Here is a 22,563-nt window from a genome sequence, read left to right on the forward strand (position 1 = left end):
ATTAAATATAGTGTGTGCATATGTGCGTGCACAACTTCAAAGTAAAGTTATTGTATAAATCAGTGCTGATAGCCAGTCCTAAAGGAATCATACATAAAATAATGCAGACTACAATTCAAAATGTTAGGACTGTGAAGAAGCTGTAATGTAACATTTACCAAGATTCCCCAAGACAATGTTATTTTACACTCTGCAAGAAACCCTTAAGGTGAGCTAGCACTTCACTATTCTTATCACCTTTGGATAGGCTTGAACCTGAGCCATTATTAGTTATTAATTTCACTCATTACTGGTTTTTTTACCACTATCACTTCATTTCCTGTACTCCATTATTCAATTAATTTCATCTAATTCTGTGAACACCTTCATGCTCATAGATCTGCCAGTTGTAAAATAATTGCCAACTAAATTGTCAGGGAAATCATCGCATGCCCTCTAAAATCAGGCTCCATTTAAGCCCCGGTAAGACTTTCTTATTGGGACTACCACCTTTGTTAAAGTCCAGGATATCTACGATCCTCAGGTAGTTGGGGAAGTGATCTGACCATAGGAAAGATACGAGATTTTTTCCAATTTTAAGTAATATTTCATCTGCCACAAAGTTAAAAAAAAAAAAAAACAGCTGAAGCATCTACCCTATGATGTCTGAGAAACAATTGCTTGTGATAAGAACATGGTCACCATGGAAGCCATAACCTTAAAAAATGCCTTCCTTAGGGCATACAAATTGAAACTACAACAGCCTAAGTCTCCAGCACGACTCCCACCCATGAACTATTTTCTAAAGCTCCTGTAAGCCAAACAAGGAATAATGGATGGAAATTGAAAAGGAGAAATTCAACCTGGAAATAAGGAGAAACTTTCTGACAGTGAGAACAATGAACCAATGGAACAGCTTGCCCTCAGAAGTTGTGGGAACGCCATCACTTGAGACTTTCAAGAAGAGATTGGACTGCCATTTGTCAGAAATGGTGTAGGGTTTCCTGCTTGGGCAGGGCTAGATAGACTAGATGACCTATCAGGTCCCTTGGAACTCTGATGATCTGTTAGCTGTTATGGGGTACATCTACCAGTTGGTCAATACTCCAGCAAAGACACTTAATCATTTCCAGGGTAGCATTGCTGTTCCTTACAAAAGGCTAATGAATTATTACAGCTACCTCTTTTTCCTGACTTTGGCACTGTAACCCACCATCACCCAAGACTAGGCACGCATGCCCCCAACTACCTCAATTCAAACTACAACTGGCCTTAAATAGAAGCTTCTCAATGCAAGAAGCCTCGTAAATAAAATACCTGAATTTCTCCTCTTACTAAATACAGCTAAATTCGACATCATATTTGTCTGTGAAACATGGCTCAATGCATCTCTCCCTGACTCCATTACCTCAGTAAGAGACTATCATGCTTACCGATCCGATCGTGAAATCCATAGAGGAGGTGGTGTTGCTATCTTCTATAAAAAGTCCTTACATCTAAAAAACATCTAAAAAACTGCTGCACACTTGAAATCCCGCTCTGCAGATTTCTGCAGGATTATACCTGTTATTAGCCAGTTATGTTCCCCAAACACACATCTCACAACCACCTGCTTATCTGTAACCCTGTTTTCTGCATACTAATTTTAGTATTAACCATAAGTAGCTGGAACCAAGATTTTTTTTAAAAAGCCATCTGAGCCCAGAGCAAAGGCAAAGGGTTTAGAAGAAGTCTGCAGCAATATATGGAGTTTCTTTTCCTGAAGTGGCCTGCTGGCACCTTCCACCATACCTCTCCCTGTCTGTTATAGTCTCAGCTAAAAGCTCCATTGCATTATTTTTCTCATTAGAAACTATTTGCACTGAAATATAAAGTTGTGATAATGCTGTGACCTTGTGATGAAGAATAGTGCAGTACTGTACAATACTTGGCAACCACCAAGTTCTAATATTACATGAAAATCCACATTACTAATATAAGTAACCCTCCATTTACAACTGCAGTTGGAACTGTAATTTCAGTTCAGTTGTAACTCGAGGCACTCCCATGACTGAAACCAACTTTACAGCAGTTGTTAAGCAAATCATGTGGTCATAAGACTTAATTACATGGTCATTAAGCCAATCAGGCAACTGTAAGTGCAAACCTATTTTTCTGAATAGTCATTTTTTTTTTTGCCAGAAACTGGGAAAAAAACACTGGAATCTGTCAAATAACAAATGTGTGTTCACAGGAATGTGGGTTTTTTTTTAACCAGTCATAAATGTAAATCAGTTGCCAAGTGCCTGAATGCGGTCATATGACCAGAGAGCTGGGAAGGACATTTTTCGATGGCTGGAAGTGCTTTATGGACTGTAGAGTACCCTTTTCAGTGCCTTCAGAATTTAGAACAGTCATTAAGCTTCCCAAACTAATGTTTTCTTCTTCAGTTATACTCCAATTCAGATAAAATAAGTTAGGAAAAGTCTGATCTAAAAGCAACCGTGCTAATGATTTTACACAGATCAATGCATACTGACTAACTGTAATGGCAAAGACATGACTGACAGAGGCACCAGACAATTGTTTTTTCAACACCATTGTAACTGTGAGTTATTACTGTCCAAGGCAGTTGCTAAGCGAGGACTACCTGTAATTGCTATTGTGTCTTATTGCTAGGATTTTAAATTAGATTTTTAGATATTCTGTCTGTTCCAAAGCTGACAATATCTGATAATTAGTGAAAACTCTAAATGCTGACTGCATACTTAATACACTAGTTAGGAATCAACCAATCAGATTATTGATAACTTATTGAAAGGCAATATAATTAACTGTGAATGAATTAGATCATAGCTACCTACCTCCAGTTGAGAAAAAGTATCCAGAATAACACACTGTATTATTCTCAGTTCTAAGGTAGGGAGACTGCAGTAATTTAAAACGAGAAACTGCAACTACATTTGCACAGCAGACAAACCAACACTTTATTTAACAGCAGCAATGCAATAATTACTTTCAATAAAACATCTAATAAAGTTGTTGATCCCAGATGATTGCAGAAATGAACAGTCAAACACAGTTAATATCTGAAAGAAATTATCTCTTTCCAATTTAACAAAGCCAAAAATCTTGACATGAAATCAGAATGGCCCTAGTGAAACTGGAGCAGTCTTGATAATATTTTTATGCCTGTAATTATATCCCAAACCGTGAAAGCTATTTAAATAGGGAAAGCACTAAGTGGTCAAAATAATATTTAAATGTGCATCATTTGGTAAGAAATAAAATTTATTGTTATCATTTGATTTTGACAGCTTGCTAATTTAAAGTAAATAAAAAACAAAAACTCTTATCAAACTATAGCAGAAACATGGACATTAATGCCTTTAGTTTAGACCTCCACACGTACAAGAATGATTCATTATTGGAATGGTATCTTGACCACTATGAGATAAAATATGAAAGACACACGGAAGTTGACCATACCAACAGCAACTGTGCTGCAAGAAAAGGAACATAATGATAAAGCTAAAGATAAGTTTAATAAGATATTTTGCCAAAAAGATGTGTTGGCTTGCAAACATGACAAGTGAAGGAAATTAACACCAGAATGAACTGGTGGTGACATTCCATTCCAGACAAGTACTACCACATGAGTACAAAGCATCCAAAAAGACATAATAAACTGTCCAACGACATATTGTATTCCCATTGCCTTTTGTTTCTATGGGTAGAGAGGAATATGACTGGCCATCCAGTATTCTTACACCCGCACCAGTGGGCAAATTTGTTCACAAACTGCTGTTTTCAACACTGTTGAGTAAGAACAAATATGTAGGAAAATCATGATTACAAATTTGGTTCTTCTTTATGTAGATACCTTATTTAAAAAATTGCAAAGAAAGAAACATGACTGTTATAAGCGATGCCTTATTGGTACGAGTGATGTATGCGTGAATAAATGACAGTAGTTTAAAGGAATGGGAATTACAGCCCAATTCCAGCACAGAATGAACATTGTAAGTGGGAGGGGGAGGAGAGACATTTTTCATGACAGAGATTTATTGCCATTCTGTTCAGATATTAGTGTTATTAGATACTACCCTAACCTTACTCCAAGGGCAGGAGTGGTTTTGTGGCCCATCCCTTAAGTAGCATATTACATTTGCCCAAGTACCATGGGAAAATATGTACTATGTGGAAGATTGATGAGAATTATAAAGAATATGCGGAAGATTGATGAGAATTTTTAAGTAATTTCTCATTAGCAGAGGACATTTTTTATAGTGGGTTTCCCACCCCCACCCCCAGGAATTCAACAGTTAACACTTTTGCCATTTCTCCACTTTATCTCTCAAAAAACTTTGTGAATAAAGTTAATCTGAATACAAACAGCTAAGATCACTTGGTAAGTGTGAGTGAATAAATGTTGGTTTCCTACTAGTGATCCACCATTACTTTGGAAAACTTACAAAAATATTTTTCTGTGAATATTTTCGATTTTTACTGTTTTGATTAAAACCAGATTTATTGTATTATTAAAACATGACAAAGAAGAGTTATTTTTCCTATCAACATTTGATGTAATTGTATTACTGATTTGATTATAGAATAACTGTTTGATTATAAACTATTTGACAAATTATAAAGAAGAAAATTTGTAAACAATTGACATGAGAATGTATTGCAGTAATGACTTGCTACAGAAACTTTCAGCATTTACTTTTTAAACTTTTAAGAATAGCAAGTACTAGAAAATGAAAAAATGGACTCTCCAGATGTTATTTCACAGTATTTTATTGGCATAGCTTTTGCATTTTTCATACCTTTGAAACGTGAACAGCTTATTTCTGTCAGAAAACATAGGCCTTCCCCATATTTACTTTTGTGTTTAACTTTTATCATTTTATGTTTATATTTTAATATTTGTTTATTTAATGTGCAGTTCTTGGCACTTTCCGAGCTTGGTTGTTTTCTTTTAGACATTTCATTAACGAACCATGTAACATCATCAGTGCTAGTAGGGAGTGGAGTTTGCTCTGATTTTATATACCAGAGGTTTGCCCTGTCAGTTTTGGTTGAAATGGTCTTGGTAATTCCTTTGATTTGGTTTTGTTTACTGTCAGGGTTTTTTGGCAGTTTCTTGATTGGAGTATTGCTTGCTTTTTGACTGTTAGTCTAATATTTGATCTATGCTGATCTGTATCATTGCTGGTGAGAGACGTTTTGGTATTTCTGATTTCTTTTTGGCTTTTTGATTGTCTCTTTTAAATGGTGTGTGTAGATTTATGTATACTGAGGACTATGCTTCCAGGAATTCTCCAGCGTTTTGGACTTGGCTTGGATGCTTATATTCCCAGTTGAAATTATATGGTATCCAAGTTGAAACTATATGTTTCCAAATCTAAGATACATTCACATGCCCAGAAAGAATAGAATTACACTGGTTAATAGAACAAGGAATGTAAAGCACACAGAGATTTGTCACCCAAATTAATAGGTATTTGCCATCTTTGCTCGTTGGTCCATGATGTATAGTGAGCCTCCAGTTATGAGACAGTTGAAACAAAACTAAGTAACTTTATAGGTTCCTCACTATGGAAATGAACACTCTAACAAAATTAGCCTGTACATTAAGCAAGATGGCTGCTAATATAACAATGCATGAAGAATAGATCAATAGGTTATAAACAAACTGAATTCTGACACTGCGCAGTTAGAATTATGATACCAAAATTTAATAATTAAAACTATCATTAATTGCAAAATCCCTTCTGGACGAACATACCACATTGCTAACTCTACTTTTTTGGATGAATGTAGGTTTTAATTAAATTAAACAACACCTTTCAGATCTAGCAGCCTGATTGCAGATAAGGACAACAGATAACTAATTATTCATGATATAATTGCAATGGAAAACATTTTCAAACACCGACAATGTAAAAAACTTCCTTTTATTGTTCATGCATGGTAAACACTGAAGGTTAACATTATATCGTTGAACCATGTAGTTGTCAGTCATACAAGTAGCTGATACCAGCTACTTGTTATGACTGCAGCATTTAGTTCCTTTCAAAATAAATATAGCTCTATCTTGTCTTATTGCTAGAATGAGGCAGTAATGACAATGTATGCTTTGCAGAGATTTAATAAACAGATTATAATAGGATAGCTGTTATCCTACTCATCCATAATTTATCAGTGCATGATATTACAGCAATCATCACAGAAATTATGATGAGGTTGCATCAAAGCTGGCATAAACTATGAGTCGTGCTCATATAAAAGTCATGAAAACGATCCACTTAGAAAACATTAGTCAACCAATAGTTCAGGCCAAAAAAATTATTCCACAGATCTCCCATTCTAAAAAAAAAATCAATCATAAATCAAAAATTTTTCTGCTTCCTATTTAATGGTGTAGGAAAACTGTTTACTGGTTATGATTGATGCATTGAAGTCTGGGTAGTTTTAGCACAAGAGTAAAGAAAACACCACTTTGGTGTATTGGTTAAGACATTGAGCTACCATGAGTTCAAGCCCTGCCTTAGGTACAAAGCCAGCTGGGTGACTTTGGGCCAGTCACTTTCTCTCAGTCCTAGGAAGGAGGCAATCGAAAACTATTTATGAAAAACCTTACCAAGAAAACTGTAGGGGACTGGTCCAGGCAGTTTCTGAGAATTATAATTCTAACATGGGACAAAGAAAACAATTGATATATTTTCCTGACTGTGCTTCTCCTACCACAGAGAATCACTTGCTAGCACTAAGACAGGCATCAGTTGCTACCAGTATGAGATTAAGGAAGACTTGGATAGGTGCCTGGGACAGGAGATTTAACCACTTGTGTCTAAAAACTGTCAGTGGAATAAGTCATGTATAAAAAATAGATCTAAACACGTGCAATAGAGAAGCCTCCTAAGATCTTATAGGCCTTGGATCTTACTGATAAGTTTAACTACTGCAGTGCATTTAATCCTTGCAAATTATTCAAAATATCCTTTATGTGCTACTTACACCCACTCAAGTTCAATATTTCCTGGAAAACTAAATGCAGTTTCTAAAAGTTACATGGAACTGTCCCAACCAGCCTGGAGATTTCTGCAGCTTTCTGATAGTAGTTACAGAAATAATTTCAAGAAATAAACTCTGGAATAAGGAGACACAATACAAAACTAAACATAAGTCAGGTGGATAGGTTTTAGTACAGTTAAATGGAAAAGTTTCGTTGCTTTCGGTCCCACTGTTCATTTCTTCATTGTGCAAGTTGCATTACTTGTTGGTCAAGAACCCAAATGATCCTTGCCCCTATAGCTCCAAATTGTAGTTTGGTTACATTTTGCATTACCGGGTTGTCTATGGAGATTCTCAGTCATCAAGGTCACGGTTGTCCCAAAGGTGCTTTTTTTCAAGAGACCGTTGGACTTTCTGGTTTTTCTTTGAAGACGTTTCGCTTCTCATCCAAGACATTTCTTCAGCTTCAAAGAGAAACCAGAAAGTCCAACCGCCTCTTGAAAAAAAACACCTTTGGGACAATAACGGCGGAGGGAGGGGATGTTTCCAGATGGGGAAGTCAGAGTCAAGAGTTTTGTGCCGTCGCCGGTGCGGCGTGGCTGTTTTCGACGGCTCTCCACTCCCAAAAAGTCGTCGCTTGAAGGGCCTTGCTCGCCTCAAAGTCAACAACTCCGGGCCCCCACTCCCCGCCCGCGGTCTGCCGGCGTCGGAAGAAGGCGCCAACTCTCCCTAGTGGAGAACCAGCGGCAATTCCCCACCCCCCCGTCCCTTTTTCCGGAGCGAGGCGGCCGCGCGCGCCGGCGCGCATTCGCACAGCCCAAACCGACAGGCTGGCAGCACGCGCTCTCCTTTCTCCCGCGCGTTGCCTAAAGTAGGAGGAAAGCCAGCTTTCTCGAGCACCCTGTCTGCAAAACCGGGAGGACGGTGGTGATGGTGGAGGAGGGTGGGGTGGGGGGGAGTGGAAACGGCAGAAAATGCTTCTAAGTGAACAGGTCTGGGAGGCAGGTTTGAAACCCCCCCGCCGCCGCCACCACCCACTCCTCTTTCTCCGCCTTTCTCCCCCTACAACAGCCTCCCGCCCTCGTTTTATTTATTTATTTTTAAACAGATCTGAGATCCCATTGGAGGGAGTTCAGTAAATGAGGACAATTCCAGGACTGCGTGGTTTCTGCCGTTACTCTGGCATTGAATTGCCTCCGCGACTCACGAATGAGTTAATGTTGGGCTGCGAAATCTAACCAGGAGGAAGAAGAGAGAGCGAGAGAAAAGCAGGCGTTGGTAGTGGTTGAGGGTCTCCGAGAAGATACATTTTTTTTCTTTTTTAAATCTCCTCGGTAGTTATCTTGCAGCAGATGCTCTTGCGAGAGCGGATCGTTCCTCTGCAAGCTTCCAGAAGTGAGCCGATAGAGATGCATCATCGCAAAGGAACCGCACTGACCTTTACTTATTTCTAAAGAAACGCTGTAAGGTAAGCAACCTCGCGCTACAGATCAGCCGAAATTTCTGGGGAACCTGCAGACGCTGCCCCCAGATTCCCCGAGGATCAAGAGTGCCTTGACACAAGCCTCAGCATCATGCCGGAATGAGGCTTCGGGAGAACAGTGAGTTACCATGGCTGCCTAATTAAAACTTCACAGGGAGAGAAGTATGAGCATTGCATATAACATTTCAAGGGAGAGGGCGAAGGAGAAAGCGGTTTGTTATGCAATAGGACGTGTCTCCCCTTACAATCCAACGACGGCACCTTACAAGTTTCGCGGGAAATAAGGGGGGGTGGTGGTGAAGAGAAGCTGAGCAAATACTACTCCACATGTCCTCGAATTGCCTCTTCTAGGCGGGGGAGGGATGCCCACAAATCGGGTGGCTTGCCTATTAGATTTTACGCCAAGTGCTGAGGCGGACGAGGTTGCTCCTTTTCTCGGGCGTAGATTTGACAACTAATCTCTTCCGCTAGGTCTGAAGATTGTTCAGCCGCTGCCGCTAGTACTACTCTTTTTTTTCGTCCACAAAACGAGACTGTAAATGAGGTCCGCCCTTGGAAAGGGGAGGGGGGAGGACTTCATGATACACGGAGACTTATACCAAGTCAAATGAACGTGCGGCTAAGTTGAAGTGCGGTAGAGAACTTCCCACAGAAAGACATACCGCGGACCTTGGTGTGATTTTGTGGCTTTGAAGCCGGGGCTGTAGGAAGAGAACTGCTCTTCAGAAAAGAACGAGACCTTTCTTCTTCCTCTCCCGTTAAAAGCCCCATTAAGCAGGTAAATCCCATTAAAAGGGAATGAAAGTGGGCAGAAAGCGCGTATGGGGATCCAAAGTCACAGCTGCCAGCTCGCCGGGACCTTGCGTCCTGCTGCCTCATGCTGACAGGGAGGGGGGAGGTGCCCTCCTTGCGTCTTTAGCACTCGAATAAAAATCCTCTCCTATGACCTCAGCTTCTCCACTTCATAAAACGCTACAGCGAGCTCCAATAATAACTGGGTGCAAAGATTGCAGCTAAGAGAAGCTGGCTTTTGGAGGAGGGGGCATAGAAAAGGCTGGAGAGTTCAAATGTAAGCTTCAGACCCGTCTGTTTTTTTTACACGCCCAGGAAGCTCTGGAACGAAATGCTGTGTTTCTCTGAATGTTGTCTCCAAAGAGCTTGTCCCAAAGGAGGAGCAGCCTCTTCTTATCACTGCAAAGCTAGAGCTGGCAATGAAGTGGTATAATTTCGACCTTGGCCGATTGAAATGCGTTAGATCTGACAGGCACATAGGGGATTCTTTAACCAATTAGTAGCTGGAAAAGAGATTAGAAAGATCATTCATTGCATCCCAATTCTGGAAAGCAAATGCATGTTGTAGTAAAGGTAGGATGCTAGGATGTATATGAACAAAATGATAAAAGAATTATCCCTGTACTCCTTCTCGTACTGCATTCTGAAGTTCATACCTCTCATGTGTTAGGAATGTACGTAGGTTAGGATTATGTATGTATGTAGGTTAGGATCAAGATTATGGATGAGAAATTACTAGGCAGATATCACATGATATGGCCATTCCATCATCCTGCATTTACTCATAATTTACTATTAAGTTTTTAATAGAAATCTTAAACTAGGAAGATAAACTAATAGCTGCATATGTCTGTATGTGTGCACATGATACTTCCATGTTACAGGTAGATGAATGTCTATTACTAAAATTTAAAATAAATTTTAGTTTTTGTTATATTTATAAGCATCAAAAATGCAGGTGTGCTGAATTTACCTAAAGTCTCATTACTAAGTAGATACATTAGAGCATTTTTCAATACCTGCACAATTTTCTCTTAAAGTATTTTATGTGAATTCATGTGTTCAATATTAACTTCATATTGGTTTACATTGCATTAGCATGAATTTTAAATAGGTTTTAAAGTGGGATCAATATTGTAGTTTCAAATGAATGATACAAAGTTATCTAAAATATTGTGAACCGTTTAAATATCTGAAAATTGTTATTTCTTACAAATAAATGACTAATCAGTTAATTGCAATAATGATAATAAAGAAATAAACCCCTGATCAAAGGTTTAAAAAATTAAAGTGCTTAATATTCAGTACACTAGTTTCTTCATTAAATTAAAAAGGCAATCCTTACAGAAACACCTTTGCATGTTGCAAGTGAGCAATTTTGTTAAAAGGGATAAATATCAAACTGGAAAAGATTGAGTCAAAATCATCCAATAGTAAACTATTATTAATAGAATGATGCGAGCAACCATGAAAAGTGAAGTAATTGAAAAAGAAAGTGGAACTGTTTTTTAAATGAATTCCTCCACCCAAAGAAATTTAAGGCCGAGAAATAAAGTACAGTGTTGTTATTTTTGTATCAAACATAACAAAGCAATCCGAAAGATATATTCACAATAAATCTTATTGAATTAAATAGTGCTTTATTCCAAACACTAGATAAAGAATTGCAGTCTAATTTTAAAAGTTCTTAAATATGCCTTAAGTCAGAAGCAGCAGCTATAACCACTAATAGAAAACCAGCCATCTTTAACATAATGGTGTCTAGATGTGATGGGATTAATATTCAGAATCTTAGTTGACATGGAGAGGAACAGTTTAGAGAAAACTTAAACTAAGAGAAGGGATTTTTACCTTAAAAGTAATTGTAGTACCCACTATTAAAACATACACACAGAACTTTATGAAAAACTGCAAAAACTTTAAAATTTATTTTCCATATACTTTAGATGTGATCATAAATTTACAACTTAAAGTTTCATAATGAAACTAAATACACAGTTCACTGATGAAAGTCACGTTGGGCATGAGCAATGCTATAGTTAATGTAGATAAATAAAATATATCTATAATCTCAAATCTAGAAAATATGACTTGAAAATAATAGCATAATTGAAAAAAATACAAAATAGTTTTTAATTATGATTCTGTCCCTAAACTTTACAGAATGCAATAAAACTTTTCAACTCAGTGTATCTGACACTAGTTTGCAATATTAGATAAAGGAACTGAAATGACATTACCTGACTAATATGCTAGACTGCCAAATTGCATTGCAAAAAATGTTCTATATTTCTGAAATTACTTTCTAGTTTTCATTTATAAATGATGCTTCTACAGGGCTCTGTGGATCTTGTTCATAATGGTATTATGATAAATCCCAAATTTAAGGATCACTTTGTTAGAATTGTTAAATAATATAATTAGTCTTCTCATTGATGTTACTATTTTGGCATTTATCAGATCTCTTTTTCCTAAAACGTATCTGTATTTGCAATTTGAGGAAGATTTTCAGACTAAAGTATGTACAAAACATACTGCTAATTAATATAATTTTAAAATGTTAATATTTTATAAACTAGTTATGAACATAACATGCAAATGTTTCATAGGCACCATTTATGTGCAAAATATTCTCTATTAATCTCACTGAGATTAAGATGTATAACTGGGTATTTTCATATCCTTCTGCATATGTTGTACTGATCAGTCAATTAAGAGTGCAGTTGGTTAATATCTTAACACAGTTAACATCACTGCATGTGATATCTATCACCAGTGAAGTAGAACATACCCAGATGATTTGGATTTATAAGTAATAAAACTAATGAAATTTTGCCACATCACTTGAGTGTAGTTTTGGAACAAATAATTTATACCAGCATATGATGCAATTGACACTGCATTAATTGATGAGTCATGTAGCATGTTTTCCCCTTTAAAATTTAAAAATAGTTATATAAAAACATGGTGATTCTGTTCATTTATTGCTGGGTTAATATGATCTAGTTCATGTTATAACTTCATCACAAGCCTGTATCACTGGAAAAAAATGGACAGCTCAGTAGACACAACTGTTTTCAGTATACAATTCTCAAAGAAAATTCTATATAAATTAGCTTCACAGTTCAACTGTAAAGTTTCAAACAGATTTATGTCAAGACACTGTCAGTGTGAATAATTACAGCATAGGGTTTAACATTTTTAGATAACCTCATTCATGAATCATTACAAGTGATTAATGCTCCAATGTACATTCATGAATAATTTAATTCACAGAACCTGGGGCTAAGGGCATAACAAAAATTCAAAGACTACAGTAACCTACATCTAGTCTTGGGTATTCAGAAAACCCAGTAGACTATACAAACAAGATTTTTATATCTTCAACAGAAAGAAGACCTATTATTAAAGAAGTCCAAGGAATCAATGTATTACTTTCAAAATAGTAAGTGCTTGGATTCCCCCCCCCCCCCAAAAAAAAAACATTTTGCAGCTTACCATTTTTAAAATCGTTTTATAAACTGTGGCATTCAAGTTCTATTTACTTTTAATTCTGCAGGCCAACCATACTATTGGCACAATGAATTTATAAAATGCAGGAAGATCTGATATATAACCAAGAAGAGAGGGGCCTTAAATTTTATGTGAGCAGCTAGAACCATCACAAAGAGAAAAACAATCTCAAAATTGTATAGTAATATCAAAACATTTAACTAGGACATAATGCAATCATACAATAGCACTGTTATTCCTCTCCACTCACTCCTACTTTTCTACCTTTCAGACTCTGTCCCTTATGCAGCAAAGCTAAAGAGGTAAAGGATACTCAAAGAAGTTGGGCAAGTAAAGAGATAAGGCCATGTCTGTTTCAGCATTGTTAAATATCCTGACTAGGATTTAGGATTATGTCAAGTGAACTATAAGATGCAGTGATGACTATTAACATGGATAATTTTAAGTAAGAGATGGAACCAAAAATGCACTATAAGTTAAATCAATACATTTCTGGTGGATGAAGAGTACTAGTTTTTATGATTCGGTTATTTCTGATATCAGAGCTAATATGAATGAATGAATTCTCAGTACCAGGTGTGTTTGTGTTTTTGTCAATTTTTCACAATCTAAAGGAAGCAGAATGCCAGATTAAATTGGTCCTTCATCTGATCCTGCACAGCTTTTCTTAGTCTGTTTTCATTGTACCTCACTTATATATTTGATGGTTCTTTGGCATGAGGTTAATGTTCCTTTTAAGTAAATGTACTCTTTAAAAATGTTTACATTAGGAAATGCAGAAATGTTACTAAAGTGGTTATATAGCTGTTTGTAATTTTATTTATTTACTTTCACATTTCACTTGTATACACTATACATTATAGTATATTTTTCAGCATAAGTTGTATTTTTTCATCACATGTGAAAAAAACTTTGAAATTTAATTCATTAATGAAATTTGGCTGATTTAGTGAGTTACTTAATACACAATGAGTTATTTCAAATAAATATGTCTACAGTAAAATTTATAGAATTGCTATTGCATATAAAGTTTTATCAGAAGACACATGACAGTTGCGTTTCTGCAACAGAGCCAAGTTACTATTTCCCAAGAAGTGATAACGTCTTGATGACAGAGTTCAAGTTGAACAAAATATCTTTCCCTAATCTTCAAATCCTTTTTCCTGTGCCAAATACCTGGGTAGTAGCATCATAACTGAGAAGGGCATATACAAAGAACAAGTTATAACTAAGATTCAAATGCAATGTTGATTTTATCTCTTATATTTTACTATTATATGAATCCTGTTTTTGTTTTTATCTAAACAGTATTATTTGCTCTCCAAATGTACAGACTTTTCTTGCAAACACAATATATTTTCTTGAAGTAGCAACCCCTTTTTAAAAGTTTTTATTGGTTTGTTTGAGATTTTGCTTGTTCCCATCATCACTGAGCATATTAAAATCTATATAGTATTAAACCTCTTAAACTAAGAAAACATTTAGTGTCAATACTGTTTATACATTTGTGCATTTAACAACTGAAATTGAATTTCTAGATAGTCTCAAATCAGATGCATCCTTTAACAGAGGAATCATGAAATATAAGTATGAGCTTTCACTAAGTATATGCAAGAAATATAACAGTTACTACAATTGATAGAGGAGATACAAGAAGAAATCCCTTCAACACATAAACTGGGTCTTCTGTTGTAGCTGTCAAAGACTGTTCCAATTCTAACTACACAGTATTTGCCAGGACCATCATAGCTAGCTTATAGATTGTCTACTATTATAGTCCTCCTTAAATTCTGGAATAGCATCTGACAATCTGGGCTATTTCATGATGCAATGCTGAGTTTTCTATTCATTTGGTAAAGGAAATTGTTCATTTGACTAAGAAATGACACATTGAAAAATATGACAGTAGTAATTGCTTCATAGCATTCATAGAACTGTATGATAATATTAATTGATTTCATATACATTGTTGTATATTTTCTGTTCCCCTTTTCCTATTGATTAGTTATTTCTCATATTTGTGTAATGGTAAATTCAGATGAGAGATCAAACCATAAATGATTACTGCACTTATGTACTTTGATAAAAGATTTTGATGGATTTTCATTTCCAGATGTGTGTGTGCACGCACACAACACACACATATACAGTCATACTGTATACCAGTCATACCATATCTTGGAATAAAAGCTTGTAATTAGTGGCTACTATGCATGAAAATAATTTACCATAAAGAATGCATGCCATCTGTTCTCATTGCTGTGAGATACCTTTCAATACATTTACCATCTCTGTTACTGAAAGCATACAGTGACAGTATTACTGTTTTGTCATATTCTGTTTGATTTTTAATTTCAATAATATGGTAATCATTATTTCTGAGATGACATAACTCTGTTTATACACTTGCTTCCTTATGATGATATTGATGTCTTTCATAAAATGTTTTATATCATAGGTAACACTACATTGTTTTTACTTTTGAGGACTAACATTGTTTTCCATCAGATTGAATAAGTGGAAGCGTCAGGCATAATAGAAATATTTAGGGCAGTATCAGTAAGAATGGTTTCTTTCATGTGTCATTATCCTGTATCATTAAATTATTACCATATAATGCGATTATCAACCACAACTATCTGTTTTATCAACCACAACTATCTGTTAATACACTATAGAAGACATACTTATCCCTGTTCAGCACAGTTAACATTAGAGTCACTGTTCTAGGTTAGTTCCTTTCAGTTCATTAGCTATACTGCTAATGCCTTTTGCCATAGTGGTTAAAAAATTAACAATGGCAGTATCTTTATTTAGTCATTCATCAAGAAAAATGAAGTTGAATATATGTCTAATGTTTGTATATATAAAAAAGCCCTAGTAATTTTTCTTCATTGTGACTCCTGCCCAAGGAGGATGAATCAAGGATGAATATCTGTCAAATACTATACCACAGAACATTAGGCAAAAGTTTATTGAAAACTAGCAATTTCACACAGAATAGTCCTATATATCAGTAATTAATATAGTTCAGGGAAAGAGCAGTGATGAAACAGATTCTTATAGCAAAACAGACCTGTCTAGGTGCTACTATGAAATTGGACAATAGGTTCCAATTGCTACTAGTCTTAAACTCTTAACAATATCCTTGTTATGAAAAGAACAGATGTGTTAATGTGTTGGTATAGAGATCTACATCATCAAGGTGCAAGACACATTGACTGGTATGGTATACTTCTCATATTTCCCTACATGAAGAACAGAAGCCATGATGAAATAAGCTAACCAGTTAGAATCCCTAAGGTGAAATAACTTGCTAAACATTTGTGAAACTTCACAATTTGACAGTAATCTGTCTTCAGTTGCTTGTGTAATAGGGCAACTATTGAGAAAACACTTTTTATTTTTATTGTATAGTGAGGGTTCTGAAAGTTCTGCAGTATAAGCATTGTTTTTCTTCTGCAGATGTTATTTATTCAATCAGATGCTTGAAACATTTTCACATAATTTTTAATTAGTTGCTGTTGCTGTGATTCCTACATCAGCACTTTTCCTTCGGGCTTACTATAGTGTTATTGGAGAAAGAGTAAAGCATTTTGGAATATTACCTCTATTTCTTCTACCTGATAAGTCTAAGTCAGAGATTGCAATCTTATTATTGAGCTATTCTTGAACTTTATTCTTTGAGTGCTATCCTGAATTTCATAAGAAAGTGCTCAGAATGACATATATATATATAGTACCTGAGCAGTATACCCAAATTATTTTATATGTTTATTCCTCTTTGCTTGGCTTCTTTTGTAACTGCCACATTTTAACTAAAATTTAATCAATCAGCATTGAAGCTATGTGAAAGTATTTTCTGAGTCCTGAAATTAACCTGCTTCTCTCTCTCTCTCTCTCTGTTGAAGTCAGCCTCTATACTCTGATTTTAGTTTGCAAAAGGCTTGTATATTAATGCAAAATAAGTTAAATGGCAATTAACTCCTTTCCACTGATTTTTGACATGGCTCCCTGACCACAAGTAAATGTGTTCAACAGAGGAAAAATACTTAACATACATAGTTCGAACTATTTTAACATTTATGTATAATAAGCAAAGATGTTATGACTTCTGCATTATATTTTCTGGCTTCAGTTAAATAATTAATGCCATCATCCCCCCCATATTAATGTGGATTCTTATGACAAATATGAACATCAAAGTTTGGCATCATGTAGAAGTGAAAGGTTCACACTGTCCAAATGATTTTTAATGTTTTTTTCTGAGTATCAAATACAGCTATCAAATAATGGGCTAAACTGAAATGATAACTCAGTTCTTAATAAGTGGAATATGGGACCAATAGAATATTTGACAGATTAAACTAGAAGCATGCAGTCATTTTACTAGATTGTGGATTTAGTCTGTGCTATGTTACAGGTTCAATGCCTCCCCCCCCCACACCTTTTAAAAAAAATTACACTAAAAAGTAAAAAGCCCCCTAAAGAATTTCAACTCAATCATTATATCCTTTTGTACTTCTGTTATTTTTTCATTCATATTGCTGATAGTTAAAATGGATTTTCCTGTACATTCTAAAGTTGGTGGAGCTATGTGCATGAGCGTGCACACACGCGCACACACACACACACACACACACATATTTCGCAGTCATTTAAGTCCTTAAATGCAGAATCAATTCATTGATAGTCAGTGATGTAATGGGTAAGGCATTGACTACAAATCAGGAGACTTTGAGTTCTAGTCCTGCCTTAGACAAAGCCAGCTGGCTGATCTTACACCAGTCTCTCAGCCTTTGGAAGGAGACAGTGGAAAACCACTTTAGAAAAAACTTCCCAAGAAAACTGCATGGACTTGTTCAGACAATCAGTGGGAGTCAAAAACTGGTTCAAAGGTACAAACAAACAAACACAATTTCTTGTGAATTGGTGTGAGAATAATATACAGGTGGTCCTCAACTTAAAACAGTTCATTTAGTGACTGCTTAAATTTACAACAGCACTGAAAAATGTGACTTATCAATTTTCACACAACCATTGCAGCATCCCCATGGTTACGTGATCAAAATTCAGATATTCGGCAATTGGCTCATATTTATGACAGTTGCAATGTCCTGGGGTCATGTGATCCCCTTTTGCGACTGACAAGCAAAGTCAATGGGAAGCTAGATTCACTTAACAACTGTGTTCATAACAACTACAGTGATTCACTTAACAACTGGCAAGAAAGGTAGTAAAATGGGCTTAACAAATGTTTCAGTTAACAGAAATTTTGGACTCAATTGTAGTCATAAGTTGACAACTACCTGTAGTAACCATATTGTGTACGTATTAACAGTTTGGTTGCCATACATTTCACTCACTAAAACTTGTGCAAATCTTTTTTGACACTCAGGAAAAAGTAGCAACAAACATAATTATGCAAACACATTTCTAATTAATTGCTTCATTGTGGGTAGTTGAAGCAAGTCTTTCCAGATGAAGTATTTTCAGTGAGAGTAGAATCCCTTCCGCAACAGGAATGAATTGCAGTCCAAGGGTCTTTCTAATGATCTACGGTACCGTCCTATTTAGAAGTAACTTAAGGTTGTTTAATCATCGAGCCCAAAAGAACTTTTAAAAAGTAGCCATTTACATATACAACGGGACGGGATATTTTGTGACCTAACTTGAGACTGATACTGTCTCAGTATGGCCATTTAAAAAGAACAAACCTTAATATTACAAAATTGATTATAATTCTTGTAAACCGCCCACAATAGTGAACAAGTCAAAGGCTATAGAAAATACAAATAATGAACAATTGTAAAACCAAATGCCTTGCCTTTGCTTTCACTCATGTAAAATCAAAGTCATATTTCTACTGTTTTGTTAGATAACAAGCCCCTTAGCATAGTTGAAACATCTGTTTTTTATAAACACATTTATAAAACCTCATTCCAAAACCCAGAGGTTACATTTGTATGTTGACACAATAGTACAATTATGCTGTGTGAGACAGCATAAGTCAAGATGGTCAGTTTGTGGCAGCTGCTGCATATCTCTCCTACAAATTGATGATGCAGATTTGCTCACTTCATTGGATTGGGTTAATGCTTATGAAAATAGAGGTAGGGCCATAATTTCTCCAATCAGATTGTGAACTTTCTCCAAATTGAAGGGAGAGGGTTTTTTAAAAAAAGTATTCTTATAATTTTCTCTTTTGTATATAACTCTAACTGTAAAACTAAATATTAAATCTTTTAAATAGTAAATCTAACCTTTAAAAAAATCATTAATTACCATCAGCTCTGGACCTAATTTAATTAGAATGTAGGGGCAAAGATTGAAGAATCAAAAGATAGCCCTTATCATTTGAAACACCTTGTTGTAAGTACTGCGATTAACTAGTTAGAATCCAGAATAGCTAGGCAAACAATAGTCAATTTGATCTATTAATGTTATCTTTTCTAACATCAGAACTCCCAGAATCAACTGTTGTTGATCTACAAATTTTACATAGCTATTTACCAAATGTTTTGATTAATACCAGTATATGAATCCTAGTAGAGATAGATTTGTGGGGGGGAGGAAGCCTGTTACTTCAATAGTATGTTTTCTTCACTGCCCTCACAACTGGTGAAATTCTCCAAATGGATGATTTACACATGGACTTAAATCTAGATTAAAATGATTATTTGTTTTTTTTATTTCAACATTTGTATAATTACCCATCTTAAACCAACTCGGAGTGGCTGGTAGTCCTCAACTTAAAACAGATCATTTAGTAACCATTCAAAATTACAATGGCACTGAAAAAAGTGACATATTTTCTATAGTTACGACGATTATAGCATTGCTATGATATTATCAAAATTCAGGTACTTGGCAACTGACTTATATTTATGATGGTTGCAGTGTCCCAGGGTTGTGTGATCACCTTTTGCGACCTGACAAGCATCGTCAATGGGGAAGTCAGATTGCCTGTTCCATTCCGTAAAAGGAAGCAATATACAGTTGCATTTTTGAAAAGTGTACAAGATGGATAAGAAAATCAATTTCTGTAAAGAAGTACAAGACAAAAATAAAAAAAACCTCTTAGACAAATTCTTCACATAGAGCAGATTTGTTGACTTCAACTCCCAGAATTCCTTTTCCAGTCATGTTAGCTCTGGAATTCTGGAAGTTGAAGTCCACAAGTCTTAAACTTGCCAAGTTTGAAGACCCCTGACATAGAGGAAGCAATAAAAACTGACATATTACAGAATGGACTTGGGCATTTGGTAGTATTTTTGGAATTAGTTTGGCATATGGTATAATGAGAGGGCTCCTGTGCCAAAAATTGCTCGTGTGCCAGCACCCAGAAGGCAATATGTGCGGCCTCCCCCCCACGACCCTGCGTATGGCGCATACAATTTCCCCACCACCCCCTTATCTGCACTGTGAGCCTCTCAGTTGATTTTCGGCCACTTTGAAGTCTTTTTCGGCTTTCCAGAGGCTCGAGGGAAGCCTCTGCAGCCTTTGGAGGCCGAAAAATTGGCCCGTTCGTCATTTCCGATATTTCTGGAAATACAAGAAGTGACGAAACACCTGTTTTTCGGCCTGCAAAGGCTTCCCTCGAGCCTCTAGGAGGCTTCAAATGGGCTGAAAATCAGCTGGGAGGTGTGCACATGTACAGTGCAGGTAAGTTTGGCTGGGGCTCGTGTCCCGCATAAATGGCTCTGCGTACCACCTATGGCACGCGTGCCATAGGTTCACCATCACTGTGATAGGGTCTTAATCCTTAAATAAAAACTACCTACAAATAGGTATTCTTTGACTTACAAAGGCGGCTGGGACTGCAGGGATTGCTGCAGGGATTGTTAAGTGAGGCAATGTTCTTGGGCTTCCTACAACCAAAGTCAGTGGAGAAGCTGGTGGAAAATTAAGAGTCCCAGGTCTGCAGGCAAATAAATGGCTACTGCTGGGTGGGAGAGGGAGTGAAGTTGAGCAGGAGACTATGCAAGAGGTGCAGTGCAAAGGAGTGCACAAGAGAAGCTGAGAGAGTACATGCGAGTTGTGGGTCGGGTGTGCAAGTAAGTTGGGGAAGGTGTACAAGAGACATCCCACAGGTTGGAAAGTGCAGGTTGGGATAAATGTGCAGTGGCTGGCACACGCACAGAGGGACTGATGTGCGGGTGGGGCGGCAGACCTGCAACCTTCCCTGCTGGTTTCCATTTCCATACTGCCTTTCTGAGGAAGCCAACAATGGAAAGTTGCAAATGGAGATCAGGCAATGGGATATTGGGATGGCCAGAATTTTTAGGACCGGTGATTAATCATCATTTGTTCAAGACTATTGGAACAGTCACTGAACAAATGGTCATAGGTCAGGAATTATGTTACCTGTTGATAGTAATTTACAAGCTCAATCATAAAGTGTTTAATGGCAATAAGAAAACCATATGAATGTATACTAAAGTTTGCACTAAACAAATGTCTAAAATCTGTTTGGTGCTTAATATTTTGAACTTCTAAATATTTTTCTGTTTGAGTACTGTTAGATTTTTTAGAAGTGTTGGCAACCTAACAGTATTAAGAATTAGGTAATTCAAGCATTATTTGTGTTCTCTGAAAGAATGAATTATTTCAATGTTTCCAAAAATACTTAAAATTAAAAACGGGTTTTATTTTCCAATACAGTGTACAATCAATTAGTAATAGTATATTTGTTATATTTTAGGCTAAGTAACACGATGGCCAAAGGAACTGATCATGAGATGAGGAATCTTTCATCTCCAGCCTCACAATCCCTCAATGATGAAAGTAAGTGGTATGTCCCTGTATTTCCGTTGGTTTTATCTAATAGAACTTTTATACACCTAGCGTGATGTGCAGTAGTTTATATAAAAATATTTATATAACTCATTCAAGAAGCCTCATATAAATTATATATTGACTGGAGAAGAAAAAAAATCAAGCTACAGTTATTAAACAAGTGACTCATCATATAGATAAATGTATTTGAGAATTAGTTCCCATTTACTGTGTTCATAAAGGTTAGAGGTTTTTTTTTCTGTATTTATTTATAGTTGGTTTATACATCCCTGCATAGTGATTCTGGGCAGTAAATGCAGGATTAAAGCCAATCGAACAAAAGGAATAAATAACAACAATAGCAAACATAGACACAATTACAGCACAGGTGGCATCCAAAGGCAGTCAGAATCCAGGCCATGGTTATGTGAGAAAGCTGTAATTATGAGTTTACCCAACCTAAAGGATCCAACATCCAGGTTTTCAAAGTTTTACAAAATACTAATGTGGTTGAATATTACCACTATTAATCTCACATTTCTTTCTAGAAGGTATCACCCCATAGTATTTAATTTTCAAAACTACTGTTTAAGCAAATAAGTAAGCCCACTGGCTGTTTCTAAACCATAAAATTAACCAAAAAACCCTGCATGGGATATCAGCAATTTAATACTAAAATATGACCTTTTCCCTATTCCCTATTTAGTATTTTTATTTGGTACCTACTTGTATCTAAGTATAGTGCTATATGTCTTCTCATCCTGTGAGATAGGTGAACAATTATTGTGTTCTATATTTAATTTTAGTTGTTCCTCATACTTGTTAGGCAGGAGAAATGAAAGAATCCCAGTGATTTTATAATGAACTGGTACATTGTAAAAATTAATACATTAAAATCAGTCAGCACACTTCATTTTCTAAAAAGAAAGAGCAAACAGAAATCTTGCACTTAAAAGAGTCTTAGCAAAGAAGAATTCATCCATCAAATTACTATCTTAAAGTCCTTTGTATCCCAGATA

General features: G+C 36.1%; 2 protein-coding genes across 5 annotated transcripts in view; one reads left to right on the top strand and one right to left on the bottom strand.

The window, feature by feature from the left end:
• DOCK1 (dedicator of cytokinesis 1) overlaps positions 1–22,563 on the bottom strand; it is a 399,928-nt gene that overhangs the window by 191,700 nt on the left and 185,665 nt on the right. The gene's annotated exons all lie outside the window — the stretch shown is intronic.
• Positions 8,358–22,563, top strand: part of INSYN2A (inhibitory synaptic factor 2A) — a 55,438-nt gene continuing 41,232 nt past the window's right edge. For 3 of the 4 annotated variants that reach the window (XM_026704956.2, XM_087932536.1, XM_087932537.1), the window contains exons 1-2: positions 8,358–8,446; positions 21,471–21,553. In XM_026704956.2, the coding sequence (XP_026560741.1) occupies positions 21,484–21,553 (70 nt within the window). In that variant the 5' untranslated portion in view covers positions 8,358–8,446; positions 21,471–21,483. Of the gene's footprint in view, positions 8,447–12,650; positions 12,699–21,470; positions 21,554–22,563 lie in introns of those variants that run through there. The other variant, XM_087932535.1, reaches the window with a different exon arrangement.

This window comes from Pseudonaja textilis, chromosome 4 (assembly GCF_049901715.1).
Source record: "Pseudonaja textilis isolate UNSWEBS1 chromosome 4, rPseTex1.2, whole genome shotgun sequence".
In the NCBI taxonomy this organism is placed as follows: Eukaryota; Metazoa; Chordata; class Lepidosauria; order Squamata; family Elapidae; genus Pseudonaja; species Pseudonaja textilis.